This window comes from Vespa mandarinia, chromosome 1 (genome assembly GCF_050613455.1).
Source record: "Vespa mandarinia isolate Hongniang chromosome 1, ASM5061345v1, whole genome shotgun sequence".
Classification (NCBI taxonomy): domain Eukaryota; kingdom Metazoa; phylum Arthropoda; class Insecta; order Hymenoptera; family Vespidae; genus Vespa; species Vespa mandarinia.
The window spans coordinates 8,641,523-8,658,358 of record NC_140810.1 but is presented as its reverse complement, the minus strand read 5'-3'; the positions used below and the strand labels follow the sequence as shown (position 1 = coordinate 8,658,358).

At 30.6% G+C, this 16,836-nt stretch overlaps 2 protein-coding genes across 5 annotated transcripts in view; both read right to left on the bottom strand.

The window, feature by feature from the left end:
• Nucleotides 1-294: 294 nt before the first annotated feature.
• On the bottom strand, nucleotides 295-2,617 carry LOC118450439 (mitochondrial 2-oxoglutarate/malate carrier protein). Its single transcript, XM_035886225.2, has 6 exons — nucleotides 2,236-2,617; nucleotides 1,418-1,633; nucleotides 1,135-1,265; nucleotides 893-1,063; nucleotides 715-814; nucleotides 295-640 (listed from the first exon to the last, which is right to left on the bottom strand). Exons 1-6 carry the CDS (start codon nucleotides 2,292-2,294, stop codon nucleotides 439-441), a joined length of 879 nt encoding a protein of 292 aa, XP_035742118.2. The 5' UTR covers nucleotides 2,295-2,617; the 3' UTR covers nucleotides 295-438.
• Nucleotides 2,618-4,688: 2,071 nt separating this feature from the next.
• Elk (Eag-like K[+] channel) overlaps nucleotides 4,689-16,836 on the bottom strand; it is a 54,595-nt gene continuing 42,447 nt past the window's right edge. For 3 of the 4 annotated variants that reach the window (XM_035886228.2, XM_085659970.1, XM_035886232.2), the window contains 11 exons: nucleotides 15,979-16,207; nucleotides 13,413-13,576; nucleotides 11,209-11,422; nucleotides 10,042-10,221; nucleotides 9,704-9,903; nucleotides 9,304-9,553; nucleotides 8,884-9,152; nucleotides 8,581-8,729; nucleotides 8,291-8,462; nucleotides 7,803-8,178; nucleotides 4,689-7,473 (listed from right to left, as the gene is read on the bottom strand). In XM_035886228.2, the coding sequence (XP_035742121.1) occupies nucleotides 7,259-7,473; nucleotides 7,803-8,178; nucleotides 8,291-8,462; nucleotides 8,581-8,729; nucleotides 8,884-9,152; nucleotides 9,304-9,553; nucleotides 9,704-9,903; nucleotides 10,042-10,221; nucleotides 11,209-11,422; nucleotides 13,413-13,576; nucleotides 15,979-16,207 (2,418 nt within the window). In that variant the 3' untranslated portion in view covers nucleotides 4,689-7,258. The remainder of the gene's footprint in view (nucleotides 7,474-7,802; nucleotides 8,179-8,290; nucleotides 8,463-8,580; nucleotides 8,730-8,883; nucleotides 9,153-9,303; nucleotides 9,554-9,703; nucleotides 9,904-10,041; nucleotides 10,222-11,208; nucleotides 11,423-13,412; nucleotides 13,577-15,978; nucleotides 16,208-16,836) is intronic. The other variant, XM_035886231.2, reaches the window with a different exon arrangement.

The window sequence follows — 16,836 nt, the reverse complement described above, 5'->3', positions numbered from 1 at the left end:
CACATTTAGCCTTATAAATTGTACATAGCCAGAAAATTACAAAACGTGGTTTAGTGTGAATTAAATTTTATGTTTAGAATATATTCATTATGATGCTAAATCAAAATAATGAATATTTAATAAAACAAATTCGTAATAAATATGTATATATCTATAAAAAATAGAGTAATATTGTGCGCATATAAAAACATTGTTATATGCTTAGTTGTTATTTAAATCTGAATTTCAGTATTAATGGAATTCTTTGAAACATTAATTTACAAACCCTACAGAAATAAAATAAAAACATATAATTTTATCTATGTTTATAGTATACATACATTTTGTGTAAGGTATGTAAGTTATCTTCTATGCAATAAAAATAAATATATAAGAAATCATTTTTGGTGTTTCTCTATGATCTTTACATACGATAATACATTAAATAAACAATCCTAATCATGCAAAATAATTTCTGTAGGCTTTGTTCATTTGTTCCATGAATATAAATACTAAGACTGTATGAGGACCCAAACGTGCATAATATGGAAGGAAACCTTTCCAAAGTGCAAATGGTCCTTCATGACGAATAATTTTATTAAACACATCCAATGCTCCTGTATATTCTGGTTTTCCATCAATTATTTTCATATTTTGGATTCTAGAAGAAAAAAAATATGATCAGACACAACTTGTAAATAAAACACATATTTAAAAAGTTGTTTAATATATTACCTTGTTTTGGCAATATCTACAGGCATAGATGCAATGGTTGTAATTATCCCAGCAAACATGGAGCATAATAAATGCAATGTGATATTTTCTTTAAAATGACCTATTTTAAAATAAAATTTTTTTTATTAAAATATTGATATTAAATTAAAAGTTACTGTTATATATTTTTAGGATATACCTGTTTCAAGTAACATTTGTTTTGCTTGAGAATATGAAGATAGTTGAGCTCCATTTACAACCATTGCACGGCCCATGGTTGGGATTGCTCCTCGCCATAATGTAAATAATCCTTCTTCTTTAATTATACGAAATAATGCATCAAACACATGTTTGTAATTACGTCTTTGATCTGGAAACATTTAGCACATTAAGATTATAATATGGAGATTGATTTCATTACATTATTAAACAATGATTTACCAAGTGGTAATCTACCATCTGCAGTCATTCGTATTAATGTTAATTCTGCAGGTGTACCTACAAATGAACCTACACAACCAGCAAACATTCCTAAAGCTGCTTTTACAATAAATCTTGGTTGGCCATCTTTTCTAAATATATCAAAATAATAAGTATACTTTAGTATTAAGATAATAAATAACTATAATTATTTAAATTAGATTCATTTAGATTCATATATAAAATACATTTAGATATTAATTAATAATTTATTTAACTAAATGCTTTCATATATTATACTTACGAAGCTGTTTCAAAAAGCCAATTATATACACCTAGCCTAACAGTTGTATATGTTGCTTGTCTCAATAAACCGGCGGATAAGCCATTATAAAAAGCAAGAAAACCTTCATTTTTAAGAATGTTAGTTGCGATAGCAAGTGTTGTAGTTTTTTTTCCACTTAATTGCATTCTGTTTTTAATTAGATCTAATGGTTGTACAAAGACAGTTGCACCCATTCTATAATTATATACAGAAAACTTTTATCATTATATCTAAATACTTTCTAACTTATAACTAAATTATATTTTATAAATATTTTTATTAAATAAAAAGAAATAAATATTACAGAAATAAATTTTTAATAAATTTTAATTTATTAAAAAATAGCTGAAACATGCATATGTCTATAGATATGCTTTTTTTTATTTTTTATTTAGAATTATTTAGAATTAGAAACATAAAATATTTCGTAATCCTTTAAATTTTTCAAAAATATCAATTAGTTTAATTCTTCATGGTTGAACACATTTTTATTTATAGCCTGATATTGAGAAATGAAAGGCCGGTAAAAGTTTTATGATATCAATGCGTTTTATAAAGAGTTAAAAATAACATGCATTCGTTTTCTGTTGGATGTAAGCAATAATTGATCATTTGACCTCTAAATTCATTATTATCGATTTTTTAAATAGTATAATTACTAAATAAAGACAGAAAACGAAAAAGTTTATCTCTCTTTATAAAGACTATATAATATATTATAATAAATTATATAATATGAAAAATAATTTGAAAATAAGTAATAAAACATCTTGAAAAAGAAACTGTCAAGTACAAACCCAGAAAGACCAGCGATGGCAAATTTGACACTATTTGGTATAGGTTTTTCCTCACTCATTTTAATTTCTTTATTATTTCCAAATAAAATGAAATATCAATAAATAAACATATATGCATAAAATGAATGAATAATTTTTCAAAAAATTACTTCAAATCATTAAAATTTCTTAGACAGTACACGGATTTGCACACGTTTTTGGAATCGATTATGGTTGATACTTAAACAAGAGAAAAAAAACTAAGAGACCATTTTCGAGGCGCCTTAATGCATTTAAAGTATTTTAATACCGTATACTGAACGATAAAATATGTTGGACTATGAAGCAATGATCAGTAGATATTCAATTTATTTTTCATATTTTATTAGGTTATGCAAATTGTAGATATTTTTCTGTATTCCTGGCGCCATCTGTTCGACATATTTAACTAATAATTTCAAACTCTCTAGATAAAGAAGTTGAAATAATCGATTCGAATACTATAATTTGTAAGATATAATCTTATTATAAATATATGATATATAAGAAAAATGATATACAATTTAAACATTATTTCATTATTAATCATTTTCATTGAAATAATGTACGATGAATCTAATATCTTAATTTTTTAACTTCTTTAACTTTAAGACTTACAATAATCGAAAGATACCAAGCATCATTGCATTCGCATATTAATAGTTATTCGAAAACAAATTCCTTTTATTTTGATAGTTGATAGAATATGATAAAGACGTGCAATTAAACTACTGTATTATAATCTCGTTATATTTATATAATCAAACAAATATTTTTTTCTATTGTTTGTCTCAATATTTATAAAGGTAATTTGTTGAAATCTAATTTCGTTGATTTTAATCTTCAAAAATAACATTAAAGTAAATAATACAAAGGAAAAAATGTAAAATGTATAAATGCGTGTGTCGTTCTGTCATTTTTTGTTTTCATGTTAATCTTTTTTTCAAGGATCTAAATTTATAAACTTTATCCGTTTATCCATTTAGCATCAAATCAATACTTAAAATTGTTTTATATGTGTGATTTATAAAACAGAAATTCGAATTTCAAAGTAAAATGTATGAAATAGGATAGAGAGTTACATATCCTATGCATGCGCTATAATCATTAACTTTCTAATAGTTTTTGTCAAATACCGTTATCGTGAAGTTCATTGATACTTTTTTTATGGTGCATTATTTTTGAGTAAGTAATTATGATATTATTAGTTTTTTTCGTGTCTTTGTCGAAATATAAAACATATATGTAGATATATGAGGGATATATTATATAAATCTTATATTACTCTTGTGATTTATTTATGCAATAATTCGTAATGCGTTTACAGAACAAAGGAATCAATTATATGATGCGTACTGTACAATCAGCATCCAAGAATATTTACAATTTACATAAACGTTTCGTAATAGAGATAAGCTAGACTTAGTTTACTCCGTGAATCGCCATAATTATTTTTATAACTGCATCGATGAAATTAAATAAAGTATATTTAATTAATAATCCTAAATGAATAACATAGACGTATTCGTTTTATAAGAAGTTTCGCAAAATTATAGGCACGTGAAGAGGAGCTACGTAGTGTCTCTCTCACAACGTATATATGTTTTTAAAAAATATTATATCTTCGAACCGCAAAATTCCAAATTGCGGTAGATTTAAGAGATTTATTTATTACCGACATTATAATAAATACATTTTTATATTTTAGAATTATATATCTTTTTCTTTGCAAATTTGTACAATATCCGTATTCTCTTAGCCAATTTCCAATCGATATGTACCATCTAATGATCATTTATATTCTTGCGGATATATGCATATGGTTGTGTTTTTTATAATAGAATTTGTATTAATCGAAAATTATCAAAAAAAATTTGCACGATTAAAATTGATTTCGTATGTGATTTTCGACAAAACCTCGAATCAAATAATAATTCTATATATTCGAAAAAAATCGCAATCGAACTTATTAGAAATAAAATTTTATAATTATGTGTGTTGATCATTCGAATAGAATTGATTATTTTTTTTTCTTTTTCTTTTTTTCTTTAATCATTCCGCTAGACAATGTATGTGTGTTTATGTATGTATGCCGTGGTTATCGATTCCATAGAAATCGTTTTTAAAAGTATTTTTGTTATATTATGTGTTCTGAAAAAAAATAGTTATTTTTTTTATATTTAAGGCCGTCGATTCAAATATTTTCTAACTAGATCAGATAAAAAATTTATGATAAAAAATTTGATAGAGTTAAGCTAAAAATTTCATAATTTTTCAATTCTTTTCCCTTAACATAAACTTATAAATTAATTTCATAGATGGGACAATATTAGATACACCACATATATACCTATATATATATATATATATATAGGTATATATATATATACATTAACGTTTTCCATAACGTTTGTTATTAATATTCTTATTTTAACGTACTTTACAACAGCAATAGAATGCTGTGAAGAATAATTTGATCTTTAAAAAATCTTCCAAGAAGATTATTTAAATTTGTGGACGAACAGTAAGAAATAACTTAATCTTTTCGAATTTTGTGCTTTCATTTTTTCTTTTTTTTCTTTTCTCAATCTGATAAATTCGTGTTCTCGTATGCGACATTTAATCATAGTTCGGTGGGAAGTGTAAAAACTACGAGTAGAGGAGACGAAGTATACAGATTAATACTATAAAAGAGTAGCTTTCTTGGGATTGTAGTGTGAAGAGCATAGAAACAGTATAACAAAATATATGAAATATTTATAAAACAGCTGCTTCTATCATGACTTGTGAAAATTTGATGGACGACGGACAACAACGATTTTTTAGACAGAACTTTTTTTTTTATAAAGACATTGATTTTTTTTTATGTGTACCACCGATCATACATAATAAGTAAGTTCTCTCTTGTTTTCTTTTTCTGTTTACTGTTTACTTTTTATTTTTTTTTTTCAATTTACAAATTTATGACACAATATATTTTTTCTATGTTTCGAAAATTGAATTTTCTTTTTAAATTAAAAGAATATAGGACTGTAAAAATTGATATCGAATTTTCACAAGTGACGACGAAGTCGAACGAATACGGTAGTGCATGGCCAAAAGCCGTGCCTTATCACATATGTATCTTCGATATCTCTTTATTATTTACACCGACATTTATTCGATAGATTTTATTTAAAATTAATAGATATTATGCGTATCAATATTATAACTTCATATGATACACTAATATGTTTCAAACGATTCGTTCGAGACGTACATTTGTCGTGCTCGTTAATATTTTTAATTTTCGTTCCTTTTCTTTTTTTTCTTTTTTCTTTTTACTTTTTTCTTTTTTCTTTTTTCTTTTTTTTTTTTCGTTATTGTTAATCAATTGTCTCCAAGGGAGACGATAGTAAAAGAGATTTCTACATCTCGAGAATTATTTAATTATTCTAAAATTGGACGTCGGAGGAGTTTACATCGAAAAGAATTGTGCTCATTATTGCTACGCTACTATTATACTGTCGTCAAAAGGACTAATTGTTTGTTACGATTTACGCATTAAATTAGGCAACGATCGATACGCATTTTTCTTTGTTTTCATTTTCCTTTCTTTTCTTTTTTTTTTGCCTCTTATATATATGAAAACTTTCCGTGACCATATCATCGATTTTCCTTCTCATTCTCCTTTTTTATATTCTTTAACGACCTTTGTCTAAGTATATCGCACGTTATCTTTTTTTATCATCAACTTCTTTTTCTTCTTCTCACTAACTACGTTTAATCGATCACAGCAATACGTGCATGGAATGATTCAAGCAAAAAAGTTTTGACGGATAAAAAAGAAAAGTATCAACGTATGTGTGTATACCTACATACGTACAACTATCCAAACTAATTTCGCTAATCGTTTAGCTTAGAAAAACGATACCTTCTTTTTCTTTCCCTCAAGAAAAGTAAAGGTTATATAATATATTGACCTCGCAAAGAACCGTTTGTTCCCGTTTATCGCTCGAGATATAATGTAGAACACTTTCGTGGAGAAGGTATATCATAATGACATATATAACAGCGTTCGTTCATAGTCTTTTGGAATACATACATATATAGAATTTGATATGCAGGATGTCATTATCATTTATCTTTTACGATCGATATGTTTGAATGTGTTTGTATGTATGTACGTACAATGATATCGGCTAAGAATCACTGATATCTTGAAAATAGATATACAGAGAGAGAGAAAAAGAGAGAGAGAGAGAAAGAGAGAGGAAGAGAGAGAAAGAGAGAGAGAGAGAGAGATGGATAGGTAAATAGATGAAGTGTAGTAAGATAGAGGCACGAATGAACGAAGAGCTTACACTCGAAGAGAGTAGAAGACTTTTGACTGACGATTCGCGTTACGTGCTTCGCACTCAATATACGTATCTCATAAACATCAGAAAGAGATATTTACTTTCGAACTTTGGAATTTTCAGAAGCAACGTATTCTCTCGATGGTTTAGCGAATTAGGCGAAAAATCCTGGTCGAAAGCGATAGAAAATATATATCACAGAAAATATTTAAAACACATCGTTTCCTTTCGTTTTTAGCTTTTTTCTTCCCTTCTTTTTATTTTATTTTATTTTGTTTTTTCTTTGCCTTTTTCTTCCTTTTCTGTTTTTATTCTTCTAACTTATAATATAAATCTACCGAGATTCGAATAGATCGAATATATAGATCGCGTTAAAATCTTTTAATCAAATTTTTTTTGTCCCTTTGAAAAAAAAAAGAAAAAAAAAAACGACAGAGACGGGATCGATATTCGATGATAAAATTGACAGAATGTTGCGAATGTTCCGCGTTTCAAAAGTTGATTTTTCAAATTTTTTTTTATTCGTTCTTTTTCATTCGATTTTTTTTCCGCCTCACTAACCAAATCCAACTTGACGCATCACATTATGCATAACGAACGGAAACATGGAACGTGTTTTAGTCGGAAATTCTTCTACGATCTTGAAGATCATCCTCCTCGATTTCTGTTCAGCTATCAAATGGATCGAATTTCAAGGAGCGTGATTCAGGAAGTTGATGAAGGGCATTAAAAGCTTGATAGAGAGACACGTTGTCCGCGTCACCAGCGCTGAATCGATGAGACAACTTGTTTTCCGAATCCCACGTTGTTGTGTGCGAGCTTCGATAAGTCCGAGAGACGTGCCTATTTTCACGATCACTCTCGAAGACGCAAATCTCTTTATCTGGAAAAACATAATAATGGATCAATTTTTCCTTTTCTTCTACTATTTTCTTTTCTTTCTTTTTTCTTTTCTTTCTTTTTTCTTTTCTTTCTTTTTCTTTTCTTTCTTTTTCTTTTCTTTCTTTTTTCTTTTCTTTTTATTTTATTTTTCTTACTCCCTTTTGTCGTAGAAAAATATAATTTTACGAGTTTAAGAAAATTTTTTCGAAATCGTTTCCAATTTTTATTTTGATGAAATTTTGATGAAACCGGAGTAATCCATTTGATAATAGTTTATCGAAAAGGTGTAAAAAGAGGACGATGATTGGCATTGGATTTAAAAGTACTTACGCCGAGATTGGGACGGTGATTGCGGTGGTGTACCTGCCAACGGGGATAAGGGTTCGTAAGGTGGTGGTGGTGGTGAAGACGGTGATTGTGTCGGAGATGATGGTTGTAACCTAATGAGTAAGTCAGGCTCAAGACCTAGTATCATTAAAACACGATCGGGATTCCCTCGAACCCAAACTTCAAATACATCGACTGGCCAATCCGTTTGAGTGGTGGCATCAGCTAATCTCGTTGGTGGATTCCAACAGATAGCATCTGGTGGATGAGAGGAGCTTCTTGCTAACATTCCGCTACCACGGCTAATTGGTCTTGGTAAATTAGGATTGCTTTGAGGCGAATAAGCCAACATTTGTAGAGCATGAATGGCATTTCTTACCTATCGAATACAAATTTTTTTGTATCGTTAAATCTATCTTTTTTAATGTTTATTTATTGCATCTGATGGATAAAACTCATTTATTACTATTATTATTTTTCTTTTAACCTACTTCGCAACTTAGAGTAGCGACGTCCTGATGTAACGTAGAAACCTGTGTATCCAATCTTTCTACGGAACCACGAATATGTTCTTCCATAGATTCTTGAGAGATTATTTGTGCTGCCCTTCCTTTCATTAGAACTCCCCTGCTTGCTCCTCTTCTACCTTCTCTATACTCGTCTCTGATTTATAAACAATAAGAAACGTGAGAAATGTTCATGGATGTGTATCTACAATATATATATATATATATATATATATATATATATATATATATTTACTCATAAGAAAAAACTTTACCTAAATTTAGCATGTCGTGGTGATGATGTATGCAGTGGTGATTTATTTGGTGGCGAGAGGGGAGACGTTTCCCCTTCTTCAGGTACATTTTCATCATCTTCGCTAATCGACGGCAACGTTAACGACGGACCGTTCATGTCTGATTCCTGCTGATAGTAAAAAAACTCATAAAAAATCATGCATAAGTTGCAGATAAACAAAATAAATCTATATTAGAATTTCTCTTCGTCACCTCCCTTCCCTCTTTCTCTCTCTCTCTCTCCTAACTTTGTCATCCAAAGTTCGCACATTCAAACAACTTACCTCAGCTTCGTAACCTTCCCGTAAATTGTATGTTAGATCGTGCTGTATATCGTGTGCAAATTCGTGCTGATACTCAGGATAAAGACGGAGAACTTCAACCAGGCCTTGCATATGTATACACTTTAGGTCGCAATAAGTCAAAGCTTTGACGTCGCAACTGGATTTCACAATGACATCAGAGCCTCCAGAACCACCACCACCAGTTCCTCCACCGTTGTTTCCATGCTGTAGATGAACATTTATATCGCAGCCTACTAAATCACCCTTTCCTTGAATAAAGCCGATTATTTTGATTAGTTGTGTTTAGAAAAGAAAAGGTTATTATTCGTTTTACATCATATTATTATAAAGTTGAACAATATTTTTCAAGAGAGTACATTCTTTTTAGAAAATATTAGAAGGAACGTATTTGGATTTTACCTAGAATCGCAACGACCATCTTGTTTTGAACAACTTCCATGGAACCATTGCACAGATAATAAATATAAGAGAGAGCATCTCCTTTGTGAATAAGAAACTCGCCGGGAGCGCAGAAATTGCTTCTAATATGTAGAGAAAGTAGTTTAAGACAACCTTGAGAAGCAGCTTCGAATATTGGTAAGCTTAAGATTTCTCTGTGTAAATGCATTGAAACGTCTCCTCTAAGTTCTTCAGGGAATTGTTTCAGCGTCTGAAAAGTGTTTAATATATTTAACACGGCGTTCTTAATTATATTTCATTTAATTTTTTCTAAAAATTATTATTACCGAGTACGAAATTTCAATAGAAATTTTCGAATTACTAGCTATCTCGTAAGTTTATTTTGTTATAATGATTTTACCTCGTGTATGTCGATACCATGATTTAAAGACCACATCGTTTGAAAGTAATCTTGCATTCGTTGCTTCAATTCATCGGGAATTTGATGAAGCACTAAAAAGTCCTTTAAATCTCGTAATTTCGTTTGATAGAGCGATCTTCTCGAATACATTCTTTGAATGATAGCCGTGACGTTACCGAAAACGACAGCATGCATCAGAGCTAAAGTGAAAAGTATTGAAACGATATAATATATATATGAGTATATATATATATATATATATATATATATATATATATGGGTTTTTTGTGCGACAACAATGATTCGACGAAATAAATTCTAGGAAAATGTCAACTAACCACCGATTAGCATCGTACAAATCGAAAAAAATTTTTCAGAAAATGTATTCGCCGAAACATTTCCAAATCCCACGGAAGTCAAACTGCTACAGGTGAAGTATAATGCCGTGATATAACTTTCCGTGTGCGTTACATTTTGCACTGAAATTTTTAAACGTTCTGCAAGAGCATGTATCCAACCTAGAACATATCAGGAGATCGATCATCGTTCGTTATCGTTTAGGTACTTATCTTTTATGCTTTCTCCCTTATAAGGTATTATATCCAACTAGTTAAACCACTTATGTTAGTAATCAGATCACAATTATTAATCGCGAATGAAATTGAATCATCAATTTTTATGATAGTCCCTATTATCGATAAAGTCGGTGGTAGTCCAGGTAATTTTTTAATCCCTCATTCTTCATATAGATATCTTTCTTCCCGACGTAGATTAAGTTTTAAACGTATACTGGGACGTTTTTATTTTATTAACGTTTCATCTTATACTACTTCTTTATAGTATTGTAAGATTGTTTATTCATGTTAAAAAATTGCAAATGTAGATTCTGGAATACCATCTATGTTACCGTATAATATTCCCTTTATCTTGTTATGAAAAAGAAAATAAACTTGAGAAATACGTTTACGTAGGGTGTGAACTACATAGGCTTTGTTTGTTCAAGTTCACCTTTTCACTCCTCTATCCTTAGAATCATGTTTTCTTCTGCGCTAGTACATACACGTGCAAACACTCTCTCTCTCCCTCTCTCAAGATAATTTGAATTTATTTTATTAAAAAGTTTTTTATCGTATGCGCTCGAACGATCGATCAGTCGTTCAATTCAATGAAAAATGAAATTTCATGTCATTTCATTTGACCTTTACAGAAATAGCGAAAGATTTTTTTTTGCTTATAATAGGAACTTTCAAAGAAAGAAAAAGAGAGAGAGAGAGAGAGAGAGAGAGAGAGAGAGAGAGAGAGAGAGAGAAAGAAAAAGAAAATTGTTGCAAAGAGGAAAATTAAAAAATTGTCTTCGTTATTTTAGAGAAAATATTTTTAAAACTTATGAAAATTAATATAAACTTACGTATTTCATTGATTTTAATTATGACATTAGATATAAATTTGTCATTTAAAAGATTAATTCGATATAATAGAAGAAGAAGTTTACTAGTTCGACTTACCAAGGTCCCATTCCTTGTCATTTCGTAATCTTTCCTTTTCGGCTATAACAAACCAAATACAGGCGAGCCAATGGGCGACCAGAATAAAAAATAACATCAGCATCGTCAAGATCACAGCGCTATATTGCGAGTACCTGTCTATTTTTTGTAACAAACGAGCCAGCCTAAGTAATCTGGTCAATTTCACTAGATGAATATTACCATGTCCTGATTCCTGTGATAAAACGAGAAAATGATACATTAAAATCATTCTTTTGTAATGTTAATAATAATACTAATGATCCAAAAGATAAAATAAATTAATTCTTAATTAGATTTACTTTTTAGTAGAATTTTTCGTATATATACATACATACACGCACACACGCACACACACTCACGCACGCATGCACGCATACACACACACGCGCGCGCGCACACACACACACACACATAAGTAGTTTGTATAATGGATTGCAACTGAGCTAGTTCGAGTGAATACGAATAACAGGTTAGAAGTGTATGCTATCAATCAAGATATTTGTTAAAGGTAGGTAAATTACTGGAGATACGCTTGATGTATATTTGGAATTAGCATAGACCACAAATTCGATGGTGTTGTAACAACGGAATGTAAAATTACCTCATCTATTTGGTATTTCGTTATTATCCGTAGAATTATATTCAGCTAACAAACAAAAAAGAAAAAACAAACAAGTGATTACGGCGGAGAATTTTACGCGAAATTTTACATCATAATTTCATTGTTGAATTCTTAAAAAAAATTACATCATTTAAGTTCTTACATTTATACAATGAGAACTGAAATATATATTTTTTGCCATTTCTACATTAGAATCACAACTTGACCACTCGAATTGAAAAAATCGAGGGAAAAAAAATCATGATCTATATTACGAAGTAAAAAAGAAATCGTTAAAGCTCCTAAAAATAATATTACCGTTCTTTAAGCGTTTATACGATCTTATTAGACAGTATCGATCGGAAATTGTATTTTCGTGTATTCTTAAAATATCACTTTGATTTACGATAAAAGCAAATACGTTAATCTTCGTTATTGCAAAGTCATGAAAAAATGTTAGCTTAAGGCGGTTTCGATAAATTCTTGAATCAATGACCTTTCCCTCATTTTCTTTTTCTTCTTCTTCTTCTTCTTCTTCCTCCTCATCCTCTTTTTCTTTTATTTCTTCTTTTTGTTTATTTTCAACGACTAAACGTAAATCGGATTTTGATAAGGCAACAAAATGAAATTTTTCGTACCGTTACTTGAAAATTTTCAAGATTATCGTGGATACGTCATTGCGTTTGAATTTCATCTTGTACTCGCCAACAATGGATGTAATTACGAGTTCTCGCTCAAATCTTCCGAACTTATAAAGAGTAGTGATTGAAGCATTCAATCGTAGGAAATGTCATTTGATGAATTTCCGGTCGCATACCGGCTCGTTGCCAGTAGAAAAAAGGAAAAAAAAGAGAAAAATAAACTTGACTAAACTGAATGAACAAATAAGAAACGAATAAACAGTATATAGTATAGATTATAATATATTATATAATATAGATTATGCTGGTCCATCTCGTTTAAATTCTCATTTACAACAAAAATATAAAACTTCCGATAATGGATTTTCAACGATTATTTGTATTTATCATGTCGTAGATTAACACAACGTTTTTCAACCTTTTTGTGATCATGAGATTCAATAAATTCATTTTCAATGATACCGCCAAATGTTCGTAATATAGTTTTGAAAAATCTAGTAAACTTTAGACACCGTATATTATTTTAAAGATATTGAGGTTATTATTGCAATATTTTCGTGAATATTCGCAAAAAAATTATACTAGAATTCTCTCTAAATCTCTTACAAATTAATTACATTCCTCGTTTTGGCAAAGTAATCAGGTAATAGGTAACATATAGCGGTCCATAGAAAATTTAATGCCGTCCAATATTGATTTCTGGTTCACAGGTTGAGAAATGCTGCATTAATGTATGGAATTTCATTAAAGAACGTTGCACGTCCTTTTTGGCAGATATATAATGCTCCCTTTTACACGTACCATGAGTCGGATTATTTTTTAATAGAACGAACAATTATTCGATTTGTTATCCTGTAAAAAGCTAAATGGATGAAACGTAAATATATTTTATTATGTCAGTGATAATGAAATGATGGTGTTATAATAAACAATGTACTAACCTCTCCACTGTAAACATCCGAAGCGTAGAGAAAATCGAAGGGTAGAGCTGCTACAAGATCAACGAAGAACCAACTCTTCACGTAGTTCAATGCGATACTCTTGCTGTTGCTCACGACCTCGCCTTTTCTGCTGACGTATGTTGTTCGAAAATTCAAGAGTATATCTATGAAGGGAAAACAAAAAATGAAGAAATAAAATCGAACAAAAAAAGGTATAAGTTTTATTAGAAATAGTGCTGTTGTATTCCTATAAAAAAAAAGAGGTATTGCCCCTTATATATGAAAAAAAGAAAAAAACAAACAAACAAACAAACAAACAAGATAGATCTACGAGCTAATTGTCACGTATTGAGCCTCGATGAACGATTGACATTGACAAAATTGAAAATTTCTCTAACCAAATAGCAATTTTCCTTGAATTTCAATAAACAAATTGAAAAACTAATATATACAAATTAAGTTTCTTATCTAGTAAATTCATAATTTTTATTATGTTTATTATTATACATCCAGTAGAGTCACGTTGCATTTCGTTTAACGATTTCTATTGGTTTATCTTTGAAGGTACGTTAAGGTAGATACATAGGTATAGCGTTAATTAATTTAGCATGTACGTGCAGTGGGATTCATCAAGTTCATTCGTAACGTTGAAACTCGAATAGTCATTAAGCGTAGCAGCAAGTAAATCGTGCGATCGGACATTGGTCAAAGCGTTCTCTCTCTCTCTATCTCTCTCTCTCTCTCTCTCTCTCTTTCTCTCTCTCTCTCTCTCTGTCTGTCTCATTTTCATAATGAGACGTTGTGCACTTTGCAAAGGAACTCTTCCAGCGTGAAGTAGAGAAATCCATTTAATCCCACTTACAAACAAGATTACATTGGGTCTAACTAATTTGCCTACTCAAATCTGTCTCTCTCTCTTTCTCTCTCTCTGTCTGTTTCTCTGCTATTCGTATACTATAGATTGGTTGCTTAACATGAATCAGATAGTAAAGTTGCAAAGTTAACAATTTTGTAATTTGGAAGACACTCGCTTTATATTGTTTACTTTAATGCTGTTGATAGTTCGTAGAAACTTTCCTAATACAAATAATAATTTAGTGAATGCCTTTAACACGAAGTAGAAAGTGCTTTCGTCTTTCGACGAAATTTACTCGTCGGTCATTCGTCCAACTTCCAAAGTAAACAGATGAAATAAAATATCCAATTCCAAGAAATTAAGAATCGCAAGTTTCAATTCTAAATCCTTCGGATAAAGAATCATATTTTTCGAATGAGCAAATTTAAATAACCATCATCCAATTTGTTTCTCGTTAAAGATCATAACAAGAAGAGAACGGTATAATGATGTCGGACGAACGGTATAATGATAACGAACTCTCAAATATCTAGATTATCGTGATCTAGTAAAATAACCAACATTATTTAAGATAATTAACGAGCATCCTATTATATGACGGTTGATGAATAACCATTACGAAAGTTAAGAAGTCATGATCATAATCGTTTAATTCGTGGTAATGACTATTTCCACCGACATCTGGATTTAATTAAATTTTTCTTGGGACCTTTCTGGTTTCCTTTTTTGCTCAAGTATTTTTCAAGATGGCAGATCTCTCTCTCTCTCTCTCTCTCTCTCTCTCTCTCTCTCATTCGTCGAATTCGTCGAATTTGTCATCCGAGAATTTCGTTTAAAGTGATAGAAAACTCTCTTTTCCTCTTGACTATAACGCGGATTAATTTGACGTCGAGGATGTGGTAAATAGATGTAACAGGGAGAAAAAGTGAATTCCGCTGTGTTCGCGTCTGGGAAAAAAACGGTCTCGAGTGGAGAAAAAGTCAAATGCGAGACGTAGTAGTATGATAAAAGGGAGGGAAGAACGAGAGAGCATAAGAGAGAGGGAAAGAAATTCGGTTTGCAAGGGAAAAAACCGTGAGAAGGGTTGAAGCTGAGACGATGAAAAAAAAGAAGTTAAAGCTATCTGTGCTTACGGTTTCGAAGTAACGAGCTTCTCGAATTACCAATTGGATAAAAAGAGAACCTTTCTTGTTCCTTTCTCGAACAAATTATTGCGAAAGAGAGGACGAGAAGAGGTTGAGGAAGGGAGGAGGCCGTAAGAGAAATAGATAATCCATTGAAAGTCGAGATTCGATTATATACGTAATTCTTTTTAATGAAAATTCAATGAATTCGAGAAATCTTTTGCACGAGAGGTTTCTTCATGTTGTCTCCAAGCTTGTTACGCCAACTATCCATTGATAAAATCGTTCCAAGACGTAAGAACGAAGATTTGTAAAGGGAGTTTCGCATTCAATTGAAAGTTCGCGTTCGATCGTAGTCAAGAAGGTGTTTTCGATACCGAGCAATATATCTGGCGAGTAGTCAAAGTCGTATATGGGTCAGACTCATCTTACGGTATTGTTACTTATTTGATGGCGGGTAAGAATTGTAGGCATTTTCTTTTCTTTTTTTCTGTTTTTTTTTCTTTTTTTTTTTAATAATAATCGCAAAAAATCTCTCTATAGTGTTGAGACATAAATAAAAATATGATCAAAAGAATATACTAACCGAATATAAAAAGAGCTTCCACGACGACATCACTGACCATAGTCGGTCTATCGATGTTGATGAAGCTTGCATTGTATGGAACGATGATAGCAACGTAGAAGGTAGCTAATAGTATCAACCAATCCCAGCATGACTTGAAGCCGCCATAATGACTTAGAATGAATTGCGACTTTTTGATCGCTGAAGTTTTATACTCCGGTAGAGGAGGTGCCGTGGAATGCAAGAGGGTCTGTAACCGATCGATTTAAAGAAGAAAAAAGAAAAAGAAAAAAAACACCAGTCGTATTAGAGATTACTATTATTTCTTTCTCATGCTTTTCTTTTCTCCTTTTTTTTTTTATATATAAATTTTTCGTCAAAGGATAGTTAAAGGCTAACGAACTTTCACAACCGATTAGAATTGTAACGGGCTTTCCAGGATGTATTATATCTCAATACATTAACTAAGAAATCATCTTGGTAACACGAATAAACATGTTTCTGGTTTCATAGATTCTTTACGAACAATCCTTTGTATTGAATGGCCTCCGAGTATACAAAGGGAAACGTCACTCAGTCGCAAACTTCAAATAGAAACTAACTGAGTAGTTTACTCGTGGTGCTAAAAGTAGAGAAAAGCTTGTATGGCTTGATATACGTACATTGTTCTACTCTTTGCCAATTAAAAAAGTTGATTATTTTCATCAAATGAATTTTCAAGGTTTGATTAAACGAATGGACGAAGAATTTTTAAATAAAATATGGAGACACGGTTAGTGAGAAAGTCAAAATACGCGTACAGAATTAAAATATTTCTTAACAATATGTATTCACAGCAATGTAAAATCGCAACGTGTTATGATCTCCAATTATCTTCCT